At 40.2% G+C, this 18,218-nt stretch overlaps 2 protein-coding genes across 7 annotated transcripts in view; both read right to left on the minus strand.

Annotated features, from left to right (window-relative positions):
• Nucleotides 1-1,700: 1,700 nt before the first annotated feature.
• On the minus strand, nt 1,701-16,604 carry LOC113122186 (myelin basic protein-like). 5 transcript variants are annotated; one of them, XM_026293306.1, is made up of 7 exons: nt 16,448-16,604; nt 9,076-9,180; nt 8,898-8,924; nt 8,212-8,241; nt 6,080-6,163; nt 5,959-5,977; nt 1,701-3,194 (listed from the first exon to the last, which is right to left on the minus strand). In XM_026293306.1, the coding sequence occupies exons 1-6, from the start codon at nt 16,565-16,567 to the stop codon at nt 5,975-5,977; spliced, it is 369 nt and encodes a 122-aa protein (XP_026149091.1). In that variant the 5' UTR covers nt 16,568-16,604; the 3' UTR covers nt 1,701-3,194; nt 5,959-5,974. The 5 variants fall into 5 exon arrangements, with proteins under 5 accessions (XP_026149091.1, XP_026149094.1, XP_026149090.1 ...); XM_026293309.1 differs by lacking the exon at nt 8,212-8,241 and having other exon boundaries at nt 6,080-6,154; XM_026293305.1 differs by lacking the exon at nt 5,959-5,977.
• Nucleotides 1,701-18,218, minus strand: part of LOC113122185 (myelin basic protein) — a 51,380-nt gene continuing 34,862 nt past the window's right edge. The window contains exons 4-7 of one of the 2 annotated variants that reach the window (XR_003294836.1): nt 16,448-16,994; nt 6,080-6,163; nt 5,959-5,977; nt 1,701-3,194 (exon numbers count right to left, since the gene is read on the minus strand). Coding sequence is in view for 1 of the 2 variants with exons in the window: in XM_026293304.1 (XP_026149089.1) it covers nt 16,696-16,994 (299 nt within the window). In the remaining variant the exon portion in view is untranslated. Of the gene's footprint in view, nt 3,195-5,958; nt 5,978-6,079; nt 6,164-13,456; nt 16,995-18,218 lie in introns of those variants that run through there. The other variant, XM_026293304.1, reaches the window with a different exon arrangement.

An 18,218-nucleotide genomic window follows, 5' to 3' on the forward strand; every position in this document is an offset into this window, starting at 1 on the left:
TAGATGTCTGTACGGCGATGACCCGGCTTTTTTCGAACCCGACCGGCTACATGACTAAGGAGGGGACCGACCTGATCCTCTATCGCCTGAGCGCTATCAGGTCGGTCCTGGAAGCCGAAGACGAAGCCGAAGCCTCAGCAGCCGCAGCCGCAGCGGTAGCCTCAGCCTCAGCCTCAGCCTCAGCCTCAGCTGCCAGTGCCAGAGCCAGAGCCAGAGCCAGAGCCGCCTCAGCTACCGGAGCCGTCCGAGCCTTTGCCTTCGGAGTCCTCCGGACCACAGCAGCTGCTACCTGAGTGTCCTGAGCCACAGCGGCCGCCACCAGAGTTTCTTGAGTCGCTGCTTCCGTTTCCCGAACGGACCCAGCAGCCGCAGCAGCAGACGCCGCCGCCGGATCTTCCCGAGCCGCAGCAGCAGACGCCGCCGTCGTACTTTCCGAGCCGCAGCAGCAGACGCCGCCGCCGGACCTTTCCGAGTCGCAGCAGCAGACGCCGCCGCCGGATCTTCCCGAGCCGCAGCAGCAGACGCCGCCGTCGTACTTTCCGAGTCGCAGCAGCAGACGCCGCCGCCGGACCTTTCCGAGCCGCAGCAGCAGACGCCGCCGCCGGATCTTCCAGAGCCGCACCACCCTCCCGAGCAGACGCCGCCGCAGCAGCAGCAGCCGCTACCACGGTCTCCACAGTCTCCACAGTCTCCACCCCGCTTCAGGGGTCGTCCACCCGAACGGTTCCGGACCATGACGCCTGTATCGGCCCTCAGGAGCGGGCCGTGGAGAGGGGGGTAATGTCACGGTTCGGTCAGGCTCCCCCTCAGACAATTACTTCAATCCGCTTCACCCGAGTCCTCACCGCGATCACCTGCACCTCATTACCACAGCCACAGATATAAGCACTCTCCTCATTCCCCGCATTGTCCGATCTCGTAAACACGATGTGGACCTTACTCCCGCGAGCTAAAGCTAAGTTTCATTTCTCCTAGTCCTGTTTTCTACGTTTTCCTTTTGTACCAGTCTTTGCATTTCCGTTCAATAAAACGCTGGGGTTACTTCACTTACCTCTGAGTGAGCCTGCATCTGTTACAGTCGACATAAGGAGAATTTTTTTAGCTTTGCCCCAAGCCACGTTAGTTCCCCCTATTTTCAGTCTTCATGGTGGTTTGGTTGGCTGGGACTGAATTTTAGCAGATTCAAAGATTCAAATTCAACATTGCCAAATATAATCACCCTGAGCCACCTATGTGCATCACATCTTTGATGACTGAATGCATCGTTTCTAATCCCTCACTCTAGTGGAGTAGAAAACCCAGCATTGCTCCTTTAATCTCGTACACTGCAAAACAGATCCGAAGGGAAATTAAAAAGCTATTTAAAATTCATTTCTATTGTCTCCTTTGACAGTCACCGTAGTGTTTCATTCATATTTACGCCTTTGTCCCTTTACAACGTCGACATGATATAAAAATGCATATAGCTGTGCACCTGAAATGGTGCTGCGTTTCCCCCAGTCAAGAGTAGCTCAGAAAGCCTGGTATGAATAATGATTCCGGGCTGAGTCATAAATTATTGCTTTATGAAATAAACTATTATAGCTTTGTTTGTTGTGGCGCTGTGACCTGACCCAGTAACAGCACATCCCATTGCGTCTTTTGCTGTGGGGTCGTGCCACGCTGCACAAAACACACACTACACAAGGCAAAGAGTGGAGTTGGTTTTATTTATTTATTTATTTTTTTTATTCTCAGTTAAATGGCTGGTCACGTTTTATTACACATACAATAATGGGAAGGATCTTTACATTCACTCACAGGATCCATTCAGGAAGAAAAACATCACAGCATTCACGGGGCTCAAGCACACACAAACAAGTAGGAGAGGTGGACGCTACACATCACACACTTCTGCTTTTGGAAGATAGATATTTGGAACAGCACCTGCACTAGTGCTCAGCTTTCCTTCAACTTTCGACTTGCACATTCTCAGTAACACCTTATATTGTTTCACTACAGAGTTAGTCACAGAGCACCTTTTTGAAATTGTTTTTGTGTTTTAATTATCCACAAAAAGGAAACACAGCACATTGGTTTTGGTAGTCAGGAGGAAAGGCACTTGTTGAGCGAGGATTTTTGTGAAATTAATTTACAGTATGTGTGCTGTGCAGACTACGCTAAAGCAGAGAAGAAAGGTCTGAATCTGGCATCCCACTTCAGATTCTGGAGTCTAGAAATTCCAGAAGTGAAAAATAGTGCACTACTAAATAATGTTGTTATGCATATGAAAAGGAAAATTAGTGTATTATCTCATGGACTGAAGAAATACATTAGAAATGACTCATTTATTTGCTTTTTTCAGTGACTACAACAGAAAATCAATTTAGGACTTTTAAAGATGAAACCTTTACCAGAAACTTCACAGCCTGCCTTAATGACAAACATAGATCAACATCGCATTCTTGACAGGACACTTAACTACAGCAAAGACACAAGGGTTGAATGAAAACACACTGGCTCTCACAATAATGTAAAATCTGTTAGAACAATCACCAAACTCAAACACAGGTTTAATTTTGGCTGCACAGAAAAGGCTGGAGGGCGCGACAAACACGATGTGACAAGACAGAAAACCACTCTTCACTAAAACTGAAACCACCTGGTCCTTTCATCCAATCAGCAAGCGGCAATGACGGTCAAGTCAGTCGGACTTGCACCGGCCTTAACCTTCAACTGCTCCAGGTTTACTTCAGTTTAGCCAACATTTGTTAGAAAGCTCTCAAGACGGTCACAGACACTCAAGCACAAGAGAGAGAGCCATGGCAGGGATCAGGGGGTCATTCAGGCTGCACATGTGAGCGGCTTCAGGATGAACTTCAGCAAACAGTTTCACACCAGTGATGATGACTGCACAGACTCAGCACAAATGCATGCAGGAGAGGAGAGGGGGCAACAGATTGTGTCGCTATCTACCAGCCAAAGGGACAGGGCAGTAATAGGAGAGATGAGGGATTTAGAGTACATTAGAGTGTTATCAGACATGGAGGGGAAGGTGAGTTTAAGGGCTAACAAGATTTCCTCCTTTTCGTCCTCTTATTTTGAATTTTATTCCCCACGGTTGTCCGGTGTTTCTTAAATGTCTGCCCTCGTGCTGTTGGAATGAGTTGTGGAGAGGAACTTCAGCGTTTGGCTGGAGAAGCACTCCTGCTTCCCTGTACAACACAGAAGACATAGCTGATGAATATATGGAGGTTTGGTTGAGCATTAAAGGACTATTCTGATGTTTTTGGAGCCATGCCCATTGCTCATTTCACTCATAAGGACAGCTCCAGCAGCCTTGCCAACACTTAAGCAAAAAAGCAGTAGCAGGAAGTAGTTGTAGCATATAAATCTGACAGCCATTTGTGATGGCCATTATGGGTCATCACTAAAAACATTAGATAACCTGTCAACTCCTGCGTAAAACATCTTAAAGCCTTTTAGGAAAAAAAGAGACAGTATTTCATCAGGCTCTAGCAGCTCTTTCATCAAGCATGATGGGAGAAACAGGCAGGTTAATACGCTTTGCTTGTGGGCAAATTATCAGGCCTGTAATGGTAGAGCGCTTTAGACAATGACTTCAAGAACAAGAAAAAAAAAACAAAAACAAATATGAGATGCTAAGTCAAATATGTAGAAAATAATAAAACTAATGAAAACAGTAATGAAAATTATTACATATACTCCATCCTCTCAAAGGCAAATGTTCTTTGTTTCCCTTTTTTTTGTTCCCAAAGCTCCAGATTAGATATTCTATGTTTATTACAGTCTCTGGTACTATATTACACATTTTCCATCCTACTCTCATTCAGATGAAAATGCAGGGACAGTAGAAAGGCACAAAGATTATACAAATAAGTCAAATCTCTATGAAATGCTTATATTGTGAGAAGCTTTTTACTCATCTTCATAAAATGAATGCACAGAGCTTTTGCTCTAAACTATTCTTACAGCCATTTCAGATAAAAGTCATTATCTGTTATGAAAAAGGAAAACTCAATAAACAGACCTAATAAAGTAGAATCAAAAAATAGAACAGTATGAAACATTAATTAAAATTGAATCTAGTTTTATCCTCATTTCCATTTGGACTGTGATGCCATTTATGAGTGGAAGTGTGACAGTACTTATTAGTCATATCAGAAAGATCGGAAATGAGTGTCCCAGAAGTTCTTGATTCCCAGAGCTGTTTAACTCAGTGAATTTAGCCACTACAGTTGAGGACCCAGCCCTGGGGAAATTTGTATTTCTCTCCAGTTTCAGTAATTACTAAAAGTAACTAATCTAAGGTACAGTCAGAGTGGCAGGCTAATTGAAACCTGGCAGGTAAAATCTGTCCCTTCTTTTCATGGTACAGTAGATGAAAACAAGTCAACTAATAAGCCACGTCTCTGTAAATTGGAAAGTCAAGCAGTTGTGACTATGACAGCCTGAAGTGCTAAGGAATATGTGCTAAAGCTGTTGTCTAAGTGCCATATGATGTGACATATGATGTAATGTTATAATAAAAGCAAATGAAAACAGATTTGGCAAATACACTGAGACTTAACCTAATAACAGTATGTTAGTTTGGTAGCTTTGAACCAGCAACTTATGGGGCATTTGGACACTATTGTACCTGGATATTGAAGGTCAGCTTGTACCTGCTTGGATTCTTATTCCAAACATTCAAACTTTTGTGGGTTTTAGCAAGACCATGCTTGGTAATTATTATACTTTATCTCCCCAGACAGTTTGCTTATTTTCTTCCTCTTGTCCATGCTCAGCGTGGTGTACACAGTGATAACAAACACCACAATGAGCACTTTTCTCCAATTAAATAGGCTGAATGACTGAAGTCAGTGGTGACACTAATTAAGGACAAAAACCAGCTTGAACTGTCACTAACATCCACCCATTTAACACCATTTCTGTTGGTGTGCCATCATTTCTGCTCAAGGCATATTAGTAGAGCCAAAGTGATGCAGATCTGTATGACAGTTTTAACAATTCAGGAAGAATAAAACAGTACCAGCACTTTTAACCAGGTCTGTATGTGCTGTAATAAGGTGTCATCCATAAATTAAAATACATTTATAAGTTGGTTTAACCCGATTTTTAAAACACTAATTTTGTTATAGACCATATTTAAACTGCATTATTTTATATTTAAGCTACCTTTGGGGCAGTGCAACAGGCTGTAAGCACAGCATTGATATATTGTGTTGCACTGTCACATGTTAGCACATAATTGTCACATTAGCACTGATATGAAGTTGTGTTTCTGGCCACCTGATGTATTCTCTGTATTCACTGTCCTTTTAGCTCTGTTTTGGTCTCAACCAACTCCATGACAACAGATTTGACTCTTAGCTGCTAAACACTAGTTGCTTATTCTGCCATTTGATGCTGATTTTATTAGTAGAAAATATTTCATTATTATTAAATATTTAATAATATAATTATACATAATTATACACAAAATATTTCTACTAATATCAATAAATAATCTATAGCATAATTTTAAAACCACTGGACTGCTTTCACCCTATAGCAATTATTATTATATGTTTTATTTAGCTATTAATGATTAGTATTATGTTTGGAAACAATCATACCACCAATTAAGCATGTACAGTTGTTTTTAATTTTAAAAAATCCAGAATGCTTGCTTTTTATGTTGGCTATACTGGCAGCTAATGTTAGACTATACATGCAGCAAAGCAGATATATAGGCCTACAGTATGTTAGCTATAGCCCTGCTGGACCCATATCACACCTGGCTCTATCAGCTTCAGCGTGAAGCTTGTAGCATGCACAATGTCTCTAAAAGCCTCTTATTATTATTCTGCTGCTGCACTGGTAATGAGATTAGGATGTCCTCTAAGCATAGCAATGTTGAACAAATGTGGAGTGAATTTAACTCATGCATCTCTTCATCATGTTTCTGTTACTCACTCTGCTGCTGATATCATCACTGAGGCAGGAGAAAAACATGGGCAAGAAAGTGATTAGGGAACTAATGTGTTTAATAATGACTTGAAATATTTGATAAGCTGTTTTGTTTTGTTTTTGTTACCATTTTGAAGATCCTAGTCAGGGTGCCTTTCCCGTCCCCTGCACTGGCCTTCTTGGCTTTAGCAGAGTGTGACTTCTGGTTGCCCTGCAGGAAGGAGAACAGGAGTCAGTGTTAGAGTCTTGCAGATGTTTGACAGAGGACTGGGATGTGGCTGATCTTTTTATAGAGAGCCCTGGATTGCTTTTCAGTTCAGTTGGGGGGTGGTGAAAAATTCAGAGTAAGGAAAGGAGAGAATATATAGTAACTCGTGCAGGATGTGTTCAGGAATGATTGATCGGTACACTCCACAAAAACCCCAAATATTGGATAAAAACTAGGTATCGATCCTAGTGCAATCCAGTCCTACCCCATTCTTACAGTTTAATTGTGTTACATTTCAGACCAATTATTCACCCAAATATTTTGTATGAATTATACAATTATAAAACTGTAAAGTTTACTATGGGAAGGAAAAGTTTCATGTTTGCATATTTTGAAAATGTGAACCCACCAATTGCAATTCTGTTAGATAAAAAGAAGAGGGAACTCTATTGCACAACATTTAACTTTCTAAAACTTGAATGCAACCATCATCAATATTATCTCTACACCCTATAGGTCATTTTTGTAGTGACAACAACCTGAAAATGGCTACATGTAAATACTGTATCTGCATTCTGCAAACTACAAAACTGCACGGCACAGCCAACATCTGGTAAAGGCTGACCATATAATTGTGTCATGGTGGGGACATTGTCTGACAGAATCAATAAAAATACAGCTTAATAACTATAACTGTGCTGTGCAATGGGCTGAATGGACTTTGAAATGGACAATTACAGAAAAGGTTAGAGATTACCACCACTCTAGGCGATGCAGACAGCTGGCTACTCTGCTGAGCCCATTACACCTTAATCCAATGTCCTGTTACCTATACTACATTATAATACAGTCAATTTCACCATTTGGTTTTTCTCATGTATTTATTTTTTTCTGTTAGAAAACTGAAGGTGTAAGAAACCGCTATTTAATGGCAGCCCCAGAAGCCTATATATAAACCAGCAGTCATTCCCAAGCTGCTGCTGCTTATTTTACAGTCATATCATCAGATGACAAAACTATCATGAACCCAGTTTATGCCAACAGCTTAGGTCAGTGTTTTGCAAAAGTTCTGTTAACTCTGTTCACACTGAAACACCAAACTGGCGTTTTAAGATTTACACAGTCGAGACTATTTAGGAAAACCTTTGTTCTCCAGGGTGAAAATGCCATTTTAGTCTGCGATGTATTTAAAAAAATAAATAAATACGTGTGTCAATTTACTTAATGTGGCTGAACCAACACCCTCCTGACAACATGTCCAAATAATATTAAAATGGTAATTTTTTTAATCTTGTATGACACTTTACTCTAAATTACCTAGAAATGTGCACCATTAGACATAATAAAAGCCTGATACAGAGAGAAAACAGTCGTCCTCTGCATATGGCAAAATGCACCTTTCATAAACACGTAGCAAACAAATGTTTGTTTTCTTGACAAAACTGTTTATGAACTATTTATTACAGTGAAAAATTCAGGATATGAAAATATCATCTTCTGCCAAACAACTCTGCATTGAGCCAAAGGAAAGATTACAATACCTGCTCCCTTTTGCTGCCCCTCCCCCTTCCAGTGATTTTATTATAGTCCCTTAGCAGAGTCTCTTAAATCATACCAGTTTACCTTCTACCCCATGACACACTACTGCTTCATGATTCAGACCGAACACACACATGCATGAGAACCTTAAATAGTGTTGATAGTAAAATAAAGAAAGCAGGAGACAGCCTCAGAAAGATAATGAAGAGAAGGATATTGTCTATATCATCACGAATATAAAACATACGCACATGATGAAGATAAGTTTGGCTGCAAAGCTCTAAAATGGGAATGATATTTTTGAAAATACATTTATGTGGGTAGGAAATAAGGGCGTTATCACTGATATATGGAGTGATTACAGTGGCTAAAATGGTTGATGGACATGAAATGGAAACAGAGCCACAGATGCGATGCTCAAAGGTGGTTTGAGAAGATGACCTCACTTGCCCTTGCTTCACGTTAAATTAGGCGTGACACCTCTGTGTTTTTGCGGTTTGCAAACCACCTACCAGGCCTATCTTGGCTGCTAGTCCTCTCCACTGGACGTGTAGACAAACAAGAGACAAGAGATAAAAAAGGAGAGCGGACAAAGAAATGTGTGTCTTACTCAGCACAAGGGCAGGATGGGAAGGAGAGGAGGCAGGTAGGAGGGTCCATCCAGGGGGGAAGGAGTCACAGGGTCACGGGGGCAGGAGCAGATGAGGCACAGAGGGAAGGGGGGTGGAGACGTGGGGAAAGGAGAGCAAGGCAAACGCTCACATTGAAAAGAGCAGAAATTTAGTGCTATTCAGCAACAACATGTCAACGTGTCCTGGACACATTTATAGACCAAAATGTAGTAAAACCACATTGCCAGTCACAAAAATAGCAATGTAGAACATCAACAACTTTTTTATGCCTTAGTCTGGAGTAAAAAACTGAGATATTTACAATGTTAGTTGGTTTTTGACCCTAACTGTCTGTTCTGCATCTTGAATGAATAAATCACAATATAAATCACAATCTAAGGAAAAGTCTGTGTTGTCAGTAAATATATTAAACTGATTTTTTAAAATTGGTCACAGCCTAGTTTAATCTATAAAATCAACCAGGTTATGCAAATCTTATCTGCTATCAGTACAAAAAAAAGATTTCATTCATTTATTTTCTATATTTACGTGTAAGTATAAATGCATATTTAAAAAGACAGACTCACCCTAGACTTAGGACGGGATGGGGACACCTGGAGAAGAGTTATTAAGAAAATAAGTTTGACAGAGTTAGTGAGGGTTCAGAAAAGGACACAGAGGAAACACTGCCCAAGCACTTTGAAATTCCAGACCTTAGATCCTGTGACTGCTCAAGAGATATAGTTCATTTTGAACAGTACTCACGATCGTGCGGAAGAAATGGACGACAGCATTCTCTGCTCCACGCTTACGTGGGGAAGTTGCAGAAGCTTTCTGAGGGGCTGGAGAGAGAGCACCTCGGAAAGATCCCTGGCAAAGGAAGGAAATGAAAGGGAGGAAAGGAAAGCAGCAACAAACATGTTAAACACAGGCTCATACACAAAACAAAAACTGGTTGGCTTGAAAGTCCTATAAGGGACACACTCAAATATAGATTCACCTGGATTTATCAAAATCTTTAATAATGGATGTAAGATTAATAATTGATCTGCTTAATTAAGGATCCTGTCACTGCTACAATCAAGTTTATTGGGCACACAAGGAATTTGACTTGGTACAGTGTCACAGCAGTTCACACAATATGTACGTAGATTAATTAAATATAGGTGCGGGAAATAGAATAGAAATAGAATACGGAGTAGGAAGTGGGTTTAGCTGAATTATTACAGTATTTAATAAAGTGGATGATTTTGTGTGGGTAGTCCTGCTGCTCATTCTGCTTACCAGTCGAACAGCGAGGGTGAAAACAACAAATTTACAAAATGATTTATCCTTTAATGAAATTTACAAAAGCACTGTACTTTCCGCCGGTTGCCATGGCACCAAAAAGTGTGAAAATTGTTGTATAAACTGAATTACGTACCTGAAATGTTAATAATTCATTTTGAATTAAATTTGGGATCAATCTGCAGGTTATGCAATAACTTCACATTATGCAACTTTCGTACACTGAACTAAAATAGACCTTTTTTTTTTAAATTAGCTTTTTGTTTATGCAATAATAATTTATCATTTTAGGTAAAGGGCATTTAACATGAGCATGAAAGGGCCATTTGTGATGTGAATGAAAGCAATAAGAATCCATACATGAAGCTTGACATTGTCACCATGGGTTTTCAACACCTTTATAGAAGTCAGTCGCTTTATTGTAGTGAAACGTCTTTACCCCTAAAAAATTAACAGCTGCCTCACATCACAGTAAAACACATTTAAATGGAATAAATAAGCAGTAAAAGTCTTCAGCATGTTCTTGTCATTGGCTTTAGCTCAACAAAAAAAGACTAATTCTCATCCCAAGTACAAATCAATGCAGCCAAGTGCTTCAGTGTCAGTCGCCACAAAGGGTATGTCAAGATGAGCACTTCAAAGGTTTGATGCCCTCTGTCTGAGTAAGGTCTCTGTTGCATTTAAAAAAAAGAAAACCTCTATTAACTAATGCAAACTACACAGACACATAAAATGTGAAAAGTATTATTCCTCTGATACCCAATAACATCAGCAACCTGCAACCCACAGGAGAAAAATCTTCACTTCCACCCAGTGAGTCTATTTATCAATGTCCCCTCATTCTCTACCCCATTAATGTAAATAAAAAATGTCTGTGTTAATGGGGATGTGTGTGGTGGTGGGGGTTAGATGGAGGAGGACATCCTGTTGATAATTCACATCCTTTATCTCACATCAATAAATCTTAAGTTAATCGAAAGGGGAGAAAATGTTCAGCACCACCAGCTGTTACACAATATGAAAAACACACACCTTACACACACCTTACTTTTTTATGGGGGTTGACAATGGCTCAATGAACAATTAGGCCAGGAAAAGAGAAGAGAAAATACAAAGATAAATAAGAGGTTTCCACTTAAAGGGATATCTAGACAGACAAGGGCAGCTTGGATAAATGGATTTTTGTTCCACCTGAATAAAGAAAAATATTTAGAATGTGTATAAAAATGAACATTTCAGCTGTTTGAATAGAAGTAAATCTATTCTTTCTGTTGTTGATGACAGCATGCGTACTCCACCTCTTCCCCTGGAGCTTCAATAGTGACCCCTTAATGATGGCCTGGTGCATAAGTGTATGTCTTTGCATGTCTGCTTCTGCAATGATGGAAATGATGGAGATATATGGGCAGAAATGGAAGGGAGGGCGGACGAGGGCAGGGCAGGGATGCTACTGTTCCAAGAAATGGAAGAGATGGGAGAGGAAATAGGAGATCAAATAATGCTGCAAGAATTCAAGCTGGTGCCGTCTCAGTCTCATCCAGTTGTTCCTTTGATGTGAGTCTCTATTTGGTATTTCCTCCCTCCTGCTTTAAAAGACTTTATTTTTCCATTTGAATCTAAAAGAGTGCAAGACAACACCAATTATCATCTGTAATTGCTCTCAAGGGATTATTTTTCTCTTCTAAAGCAGATGCATCTAAATGTCATGTGGAGGAAGAAAATGCTAATGAGGTTTCCATTAGCTCCTGGCACGCTGTTAATGATGATGGAGATTTTTAAATCGTGAACAGTGACACTGAGTTAGCTATTCTGGCAAATCTGAGACATTTTGAAAAAAAAAAAAAGAAAAGATTCCTGTTGCTAAATTTGCTAAATGGCCATTTTGGTAAGCGTTGAGGATATTTTACCACCCCTTTCGCTCAAACTTTCCCTAGTGTCTTTGAAAAGAGAAAGATCACAATCATTGATCCATGTTTGGTGTCTGAAGAGAAGGGGTTCAGGTGTGTGTTAGAGAGAGGAAAGTAAATACAGAGAGACAAGAAAGAGCTCATTTTCATCCAACACACACACACACACACACACACACACACACACACGAGAATTGGTGTGTACAAATTGTTCATGTTTGCTGTTGATAGAGGTTTTTCTGTTGCTGTTGTTCTACTTTCATTTTCTTTTCAGTCATTCTCAAGCTAATTATCCAGTTATTTGATGGTTATTTATCATTTTAGTTGGGTTATTGTTGGAGTTGGGTTATTTCAGGAGAATTTCTGCCTAGTATGGAAACAGCTATCCAATGATAAGTCTAGCACCATAGTGCTATTGGCACTGGGGACAGAGCATTTAAGATAAATGTTAACATTAGCATTGGCAGTCTGCTCACGATGAGCTGAAATTGAGGGGGCAATCAACATAAGTTATAGCAAACACAAGACACAGCTGAGTGCTGAAAGGAAAGTGTTGCTTTGCAGGCATTTGGTCAAATTACATTTTGACACTAGATGGCATGAGATGAAAAGGCAGGAGATTACTTACTGTACATTATGTGACAATTCATCTTGTGCTGAACATGAATGATTTCATGGTAATCCACCCAAAAGCTTTTAATACATTTTACTTACAGTCCGAGAGGGTCATCACAAAAGTCATCAGACCGCATCCTCTGGACAACACAAATCTGTACAAAATATCATCTGGTTGTTGTTGCGATAGATCAATCTGAAATAGTCTACATGTTCTCATCCCAGGGCATCAAATATTGATGCTTTGTCAAGTACCTTTGACATCTCACACAGAAAAGTCTTAAGTCTTCTGCATGAGATACAAAAGGTACTTGGGAAAGTGGAGTATTTGACACCCTGGGATTGAAAACAGGCTGTGGATGTGGTGGTGGAGTGAATGACCAACTAACCAGCACTCCCATCCATACAGCCACCTGACTACATACATCTCAGGCTACCAGCAACACTAAATCTCAATATGTTATACCTTGTCACTGACAGTAAGTTCATTCTCTTTCAGCTGTTTTGCTGCCATACAGCTACTATGAGGCACATACACAGATGTGGCTGGCTGAATTGAGGAAAGCAAGGGGGAAAATAAGGAGTCTGCCCAGTAGGTTTTCACAGAGCACATTAATAATGACACTGCCTCCATAGAGGTCACAGCCTGTCCAGGAATCACCCTAATTATGGATGACACTTAATAATGCAGAGGAGCAGCCTTGGACATTCATGGCTGAGGATTTTTGTCTTCATCATTAGTGAATATATATGGATGACAACCTCTCTGCCCCCCTTTTCAACTATGTAGGATGCTTCACCTCATGTGCATGGATATTTGCACCTTTATTTTAAACACATTTTGCTTAGCAATATCACGTGAGATATTTTGACACAGTTTAAATGACTCAAATCTGACAGTATTGGAGTAAGGAAGAGAAAGGTTTTTTTTATTCCCACCATCTCGTTGGCAGGCTCACACAAGCCAACCATCCATTACTCAGAACTATCAGAGTGAAGATAACCAGTAGCGTCACTTTTCATTAAACCTTTTGTTTTGCAGTATATGCATTTATGTTATTGACTGACTGACTGAACTGTGAAATATTTTAATACATTTTAATGTCTATAATCTTGAAGGTTGACACTGCATACAAATCCGGGCACAGTGAATAAAAGCTGAAAGTACATTTTTCTACATCCGCTTTCACTGTTGCTTGGGACTAAAAATTGAGAAACATAAATAATAATAAATGAGGGTAGGTGGCCGCTGCCAGGTGTTAGCAGAGCAGTTCCAGTGACTGATCTTATATGACAGAGGGACACAAATAAAAACAAAACAAAGAGAGTGCTGAGGGTGTTGTTAAAGAGTTTAATCAAGCAATAATCCAAAAAGCTTAGGACAGGATCAGGTTAGGAACAGGTCACTGGTCACAACAGTTCACAACAGATGGCCTATGAACCATTGCAAGTTTTCACTGCAAAGATGAAGGCGATACAAAACGGATCAGCACTGATCCACTGTTGGTTCAGACAATCCAACAAAGTAGGTCTCTGGTTAAAGACATGTAAACCTGAGGTGAGCATCCAAGACACTGGGGTTACAGTACAGTACCATACGAGTTTTGGTTTTGACTGTGAGCTGTTCTGCTAAAACCTGACTGATATACAGCAATCGCTCCAGCATTGCACTATATGACTGACTCTGTCTGCTATTCAACAAATGAATTTGCAAATTAAGACTTAAATATATTCTCTGTTCTTTCTGAGTCTTCATTTCTGCTTGAATAACCAATGTTTATGCAAACCTGATTTTCCCTTCAATTAAAACATCATTACCCCTGTAATACGAAATGATCAAAAACCTATTAGCATCCAAATACAGATTTCCTGTAGTTGTTTCAAGTCCTGAAACTGGAGGTTGTCCTTGGTTTCACATCTTATGAAACATTTCTTGTCTTAATATTTTCTCATTGCCTAATCACAGCCTTGGACTGAAGATTATGTAAATAAATCATACAAAAGAGATAAAAAGCGCAAGGAATCAGACGACAAATGTCTCCAAATATTAAAACAATTCAGCATTACTGTGATAAGCATGCATATAATAATCAAACTGAAAACACAGAGACAATCTTCCCCAGTAATACTGCAGCCTAAGATTCTAATCATGCATTAAGAACGTCCATGAAGAGACTGTTCACCAGTCACCGGTGGATCAAAAATGAAGCTAAAAACTATCTGTCTTCATGGTGAATTCTTGCTGGAAAGTAAGTGTTGGCAGCAGAGTTAGTGCAGTTTTTTTTTTTTTTTTTTTTTTGCTAGAGGCAACAGAGGCAGGGCAAACCTGTCGTTAACTTGAGATCTGAATACTTGTCAGGTGAAGGCAAACCCTTGGTGAATACATAAATACATATTTATATAAGTTATAACTTTGTCTTTAATAAACTTGTCATTATTTTGGAGAACAATGCACAATTTTATGGCAAAAAAAGAAAGAAAATCAAACAAATACTGCAGCAAATTGGTCACTAGCCTAATGTTAAATGAAAGCTTCGCAATTTGTTCTGTTGTCCTTTTCCCTGAATGCTTCATTTCATGAAAGCAAAACAACGCCTAATCAGGAGAACAGGCTAAAGCAAAGACGTTTAGCATTTAGTATATATATAAAAACTGTTTTTATCTTTCAGAGGCATAAGGCATGGGGAAATGCATATTTTCATGTTGTTCAGTAATGTCTTTGCAATTACCTTGCAAAAGCACTCTGATTAGTGCACTGCAGGGTTAGAAAAGCTGGACACAAAAAGCTTATAATAATAATAATGGACATATTTGACCATAGGATTTATCTCACTGTAGCAAAGCTTTCCTTTGAAACAATAATGCTCATGTTTTGAGACAGCTGTCAAAACAAGCAGATGTGACTCATAGAGCATCTAGAGCAACACTTCAATTTTGCTCTTTTGGAAGCACTACAAGAGAGCTTTTGGAGTTTGCCTCAGCCTGTTGCAGTAGTGTTGTCTAGATAACCAAAATTTCCATGCATGCTATTTGGTCGGTGCTGAATCTGACATTTCATTTCATCAGAGTGTCAATATGTGGATGGTCCAAGCACAGAAAAGGGTTGTGGAACCAACAGAGCTGCAGTGTGGTTCCTAACATCTGTGCCAACAGTGCCAGCCACTCTATCATGTCTAGAATTGTCCCAGTGTGGCTAAACTGGTGGACACACTGGTGCCAGGGGTACAAATTTTAACCACAGCAGAGATGGAACTAAACCAATGCAAACTTTTTTGGACAAAGTAGGTGTCATCTGTAAGGCAGGGTGTCATTGATCATCCTAACGAAGGAAATTAAAATGCGTCACAGGCTCAAATGCCACTCGTCTGCAAGATAAGATAAGCCTGTTCTCACTTTACAGAATGCAAACTCTTTTTTATATATATATATATATATATATATATATATATATATATATATATATAAAATCCCAAACAGGGGGCGAATATATGCTCCTGCTCTATTATATATCATTATATATTAATATAAAGCTTCTAACTCTTTGATCATTTATAGCATAAACTTTGAAAGTGACTTAGCAGACTGCGCTGCTGTGCAATCAGTAGTGAAGTACCTCCCTGTGACAGAGATGTTTAAAGATTTGTCTACTGACGGGAAAAATCAATGGAGTAAACAAGCAACGTTCACGCTGTCTTTAACAAAATGTACCAGTATTAAATCTGCCTGTCTTAATGTTACATCAGTTTCCCATCTGCCATCATCATCATCATCATCATCATTATCATTATCATTATCATTATCACCATCATCCTCATCTCATCATTTAGGAAAGTACCTGAACTGAAACACAGCTCTTCTTAACTCCACTTTGGAAACTGTTCCCATTACACAAACTGCATTGGAGCAGCAACAAGTGAGCAGTTCCACCACTTCACAGCTACGATAGATATATTAACTTTCACTGAAGATGAAAATGCTACCAATGTCAGTACCATTCAAATAAAAGAAAAACACAGAAATGATCCTTAAATGATTCAAAATCACAGCCTCCAATAAAAATAAAACAAACCCCACCCAAAGTCATTATCGCATATTAATTCATAGCCTGGCAAGTTAAAATGAATCATAGGACATTGTCAGACTTTGGTTGACCATAAAAACAACAGTATAACCAACACAATTCTATAACAAATACTAATCAACAAATTCTCACAAAAGCTTTTGACAAATCAGAAGTAAAAAGTGGTTCTGGGACTGAATCAGCAGAATGAGCTGAGATACTTGACAATGGTCTGATTTTCTCACCTCGACCCTCCCTGCTTCCTCACCTTGCTCTTCCTCTTCTTGTCTCCTCCAAAGAACTTTCCAATCTGATCCAGGAGGCCAGGGTTCTTCTTCCTCCGGCCCAGCCCGAAGGTGGCCTGTGCAGAGCTGCTAGCAGATGCCATGGTGCTAGTAGTAGTTGGTAATATATTTCTTTGCGTCAAATGTGGGGCTCTTGTCTCTTAAATGAGAGACCAAAAGACAGAGGAAGGGAAAGAGAAAAGAGAAGCGAGGGAGGGAAAAAAAAGCTAGCCTATTCTAAGTCCTGTTCAGGGCTCTCCGACCCGCACTCTGAAGCCGCTCCGCTGTGTTCCTGTATGGTCTGCAGCTCATCCGATTCAGAGGGTCGGTCTTTGAAGGTGTTGTCCTCTCGGCCTGGGGCATCTCGGGAGAAGAGGCGGGCCAGGTGGGGGCGTGGTGTGACGGCGTCAGGGTCAGCTGTGCTGGCGGTGGGCCAGGGATGGCGAGGGCCCTCAGCGCCTGTGGAGTCAGTCACCACCGGCTTCTTCGAGATGCAGCCATTGTTCTGGGTCGCATCTGCCTCACCCAGGCCTGCGCAGAAACAACAAGGGTCATCTATGGGCTTGGGCCTGCATGGCACACAACAAACTACAAGCAGCACAATGGGCTCTTTTGACAGGGCTGTGCCCTTCCTGCTGCAGAACAGCACAGCTAACATTTGACATTTCAACTGGAATTAACCTTAATCTGCACAACATGAAAAGGTGAAAATGTGAGACATGAGCAACTGAAAAGTCTTTCCATCATTTCCCAGTGTTGTTTTGGCCCTGATGTCCCTTTTACCAGTATCTGATTTCTTCAGTTCAGATTTTGACTCGAAACAAAGTTAGAGCAGGTGTGCTCACAAGTCCCAGTTTGCCGTCACTGGAGAACAATGAATTAGGATGCTTGCACAAAACTTGATTTGTTACAGTAGTTCAGTTAATAGTGGAATAGTGAAGCTAGAAATAAATCTGGCTGGTATCTGTAGATTATACTATCTATGCTACAAGTAAAACCTGCATGCATTAGATTTGCTCTCCCTGTAATATCAGTGTCAAATTTTCAGATGGAAATGCAGCTTTTCCTGTAATGGCTACTTTGACAGCTATCCATTAAGCCAGCCAGCTCCCACAGGAGCACACATCCAGTGCATTCTAGCCTCCGAACAATATACACACTGTTCTGACAGAAATGGTGTAGCACTATACCAGAGAATCTGCATGCTAATATTGGCTAAACAGTGGCCCATTGTCAGAGCTGCATAGTTATTACAGAGAGACAAAGGGCACAGTGTCACTAAAATAACTCCTATAAGTATGGATTTTCAACCCAGTGCACTTATCTGATTTGGGTCCTGGGAGCTACAAGGCCACTGTCTTTGGATTCGGAGCAAGTACCAGGGTACTGTATGCTGTATGCAGAAAGGTTTACGCTATAATTCCTTTGCATATTTTACATGGAAGTACTCCTCAAATAATGCATGCACAGCAGCAACATCTATACGTGTCCCTCATTATTCAGTCCAATGAGTTTGTTGATCAGAACACCCGAAATGCTCTAAACACACATTTGAAGCCTGCCTTTTCCAACACCCTCTGTAACAATACAGAATGCAAAACATGGGCTTAATAAAAATGGTCTATTTTTTCTACAACTGGTGTGGTTTCTTCAGCATTATCTTATGACCCACATCTACTGCTATCATCACACTTTCGTCTCACTCATTCTTTAAATCATAATTTCTTTTTCGTCAAAATGACGTCTCTGCTTCTT

Source organism: Mastacembelus armatus, chromosome 16 (genome assembly GCF_900324485.2).
Source record: "Mastacembelus armatus chromosome 16, fMasArm1.2, whole genome shotgun sequence".
Classification (NCBI taxonomy): Eukaryota; Metazoa; Chordata; class Actinopteri; order Synbranchiformes; family Mastacembelidae; genus Mastacembelus; species Mastacembelus armatus.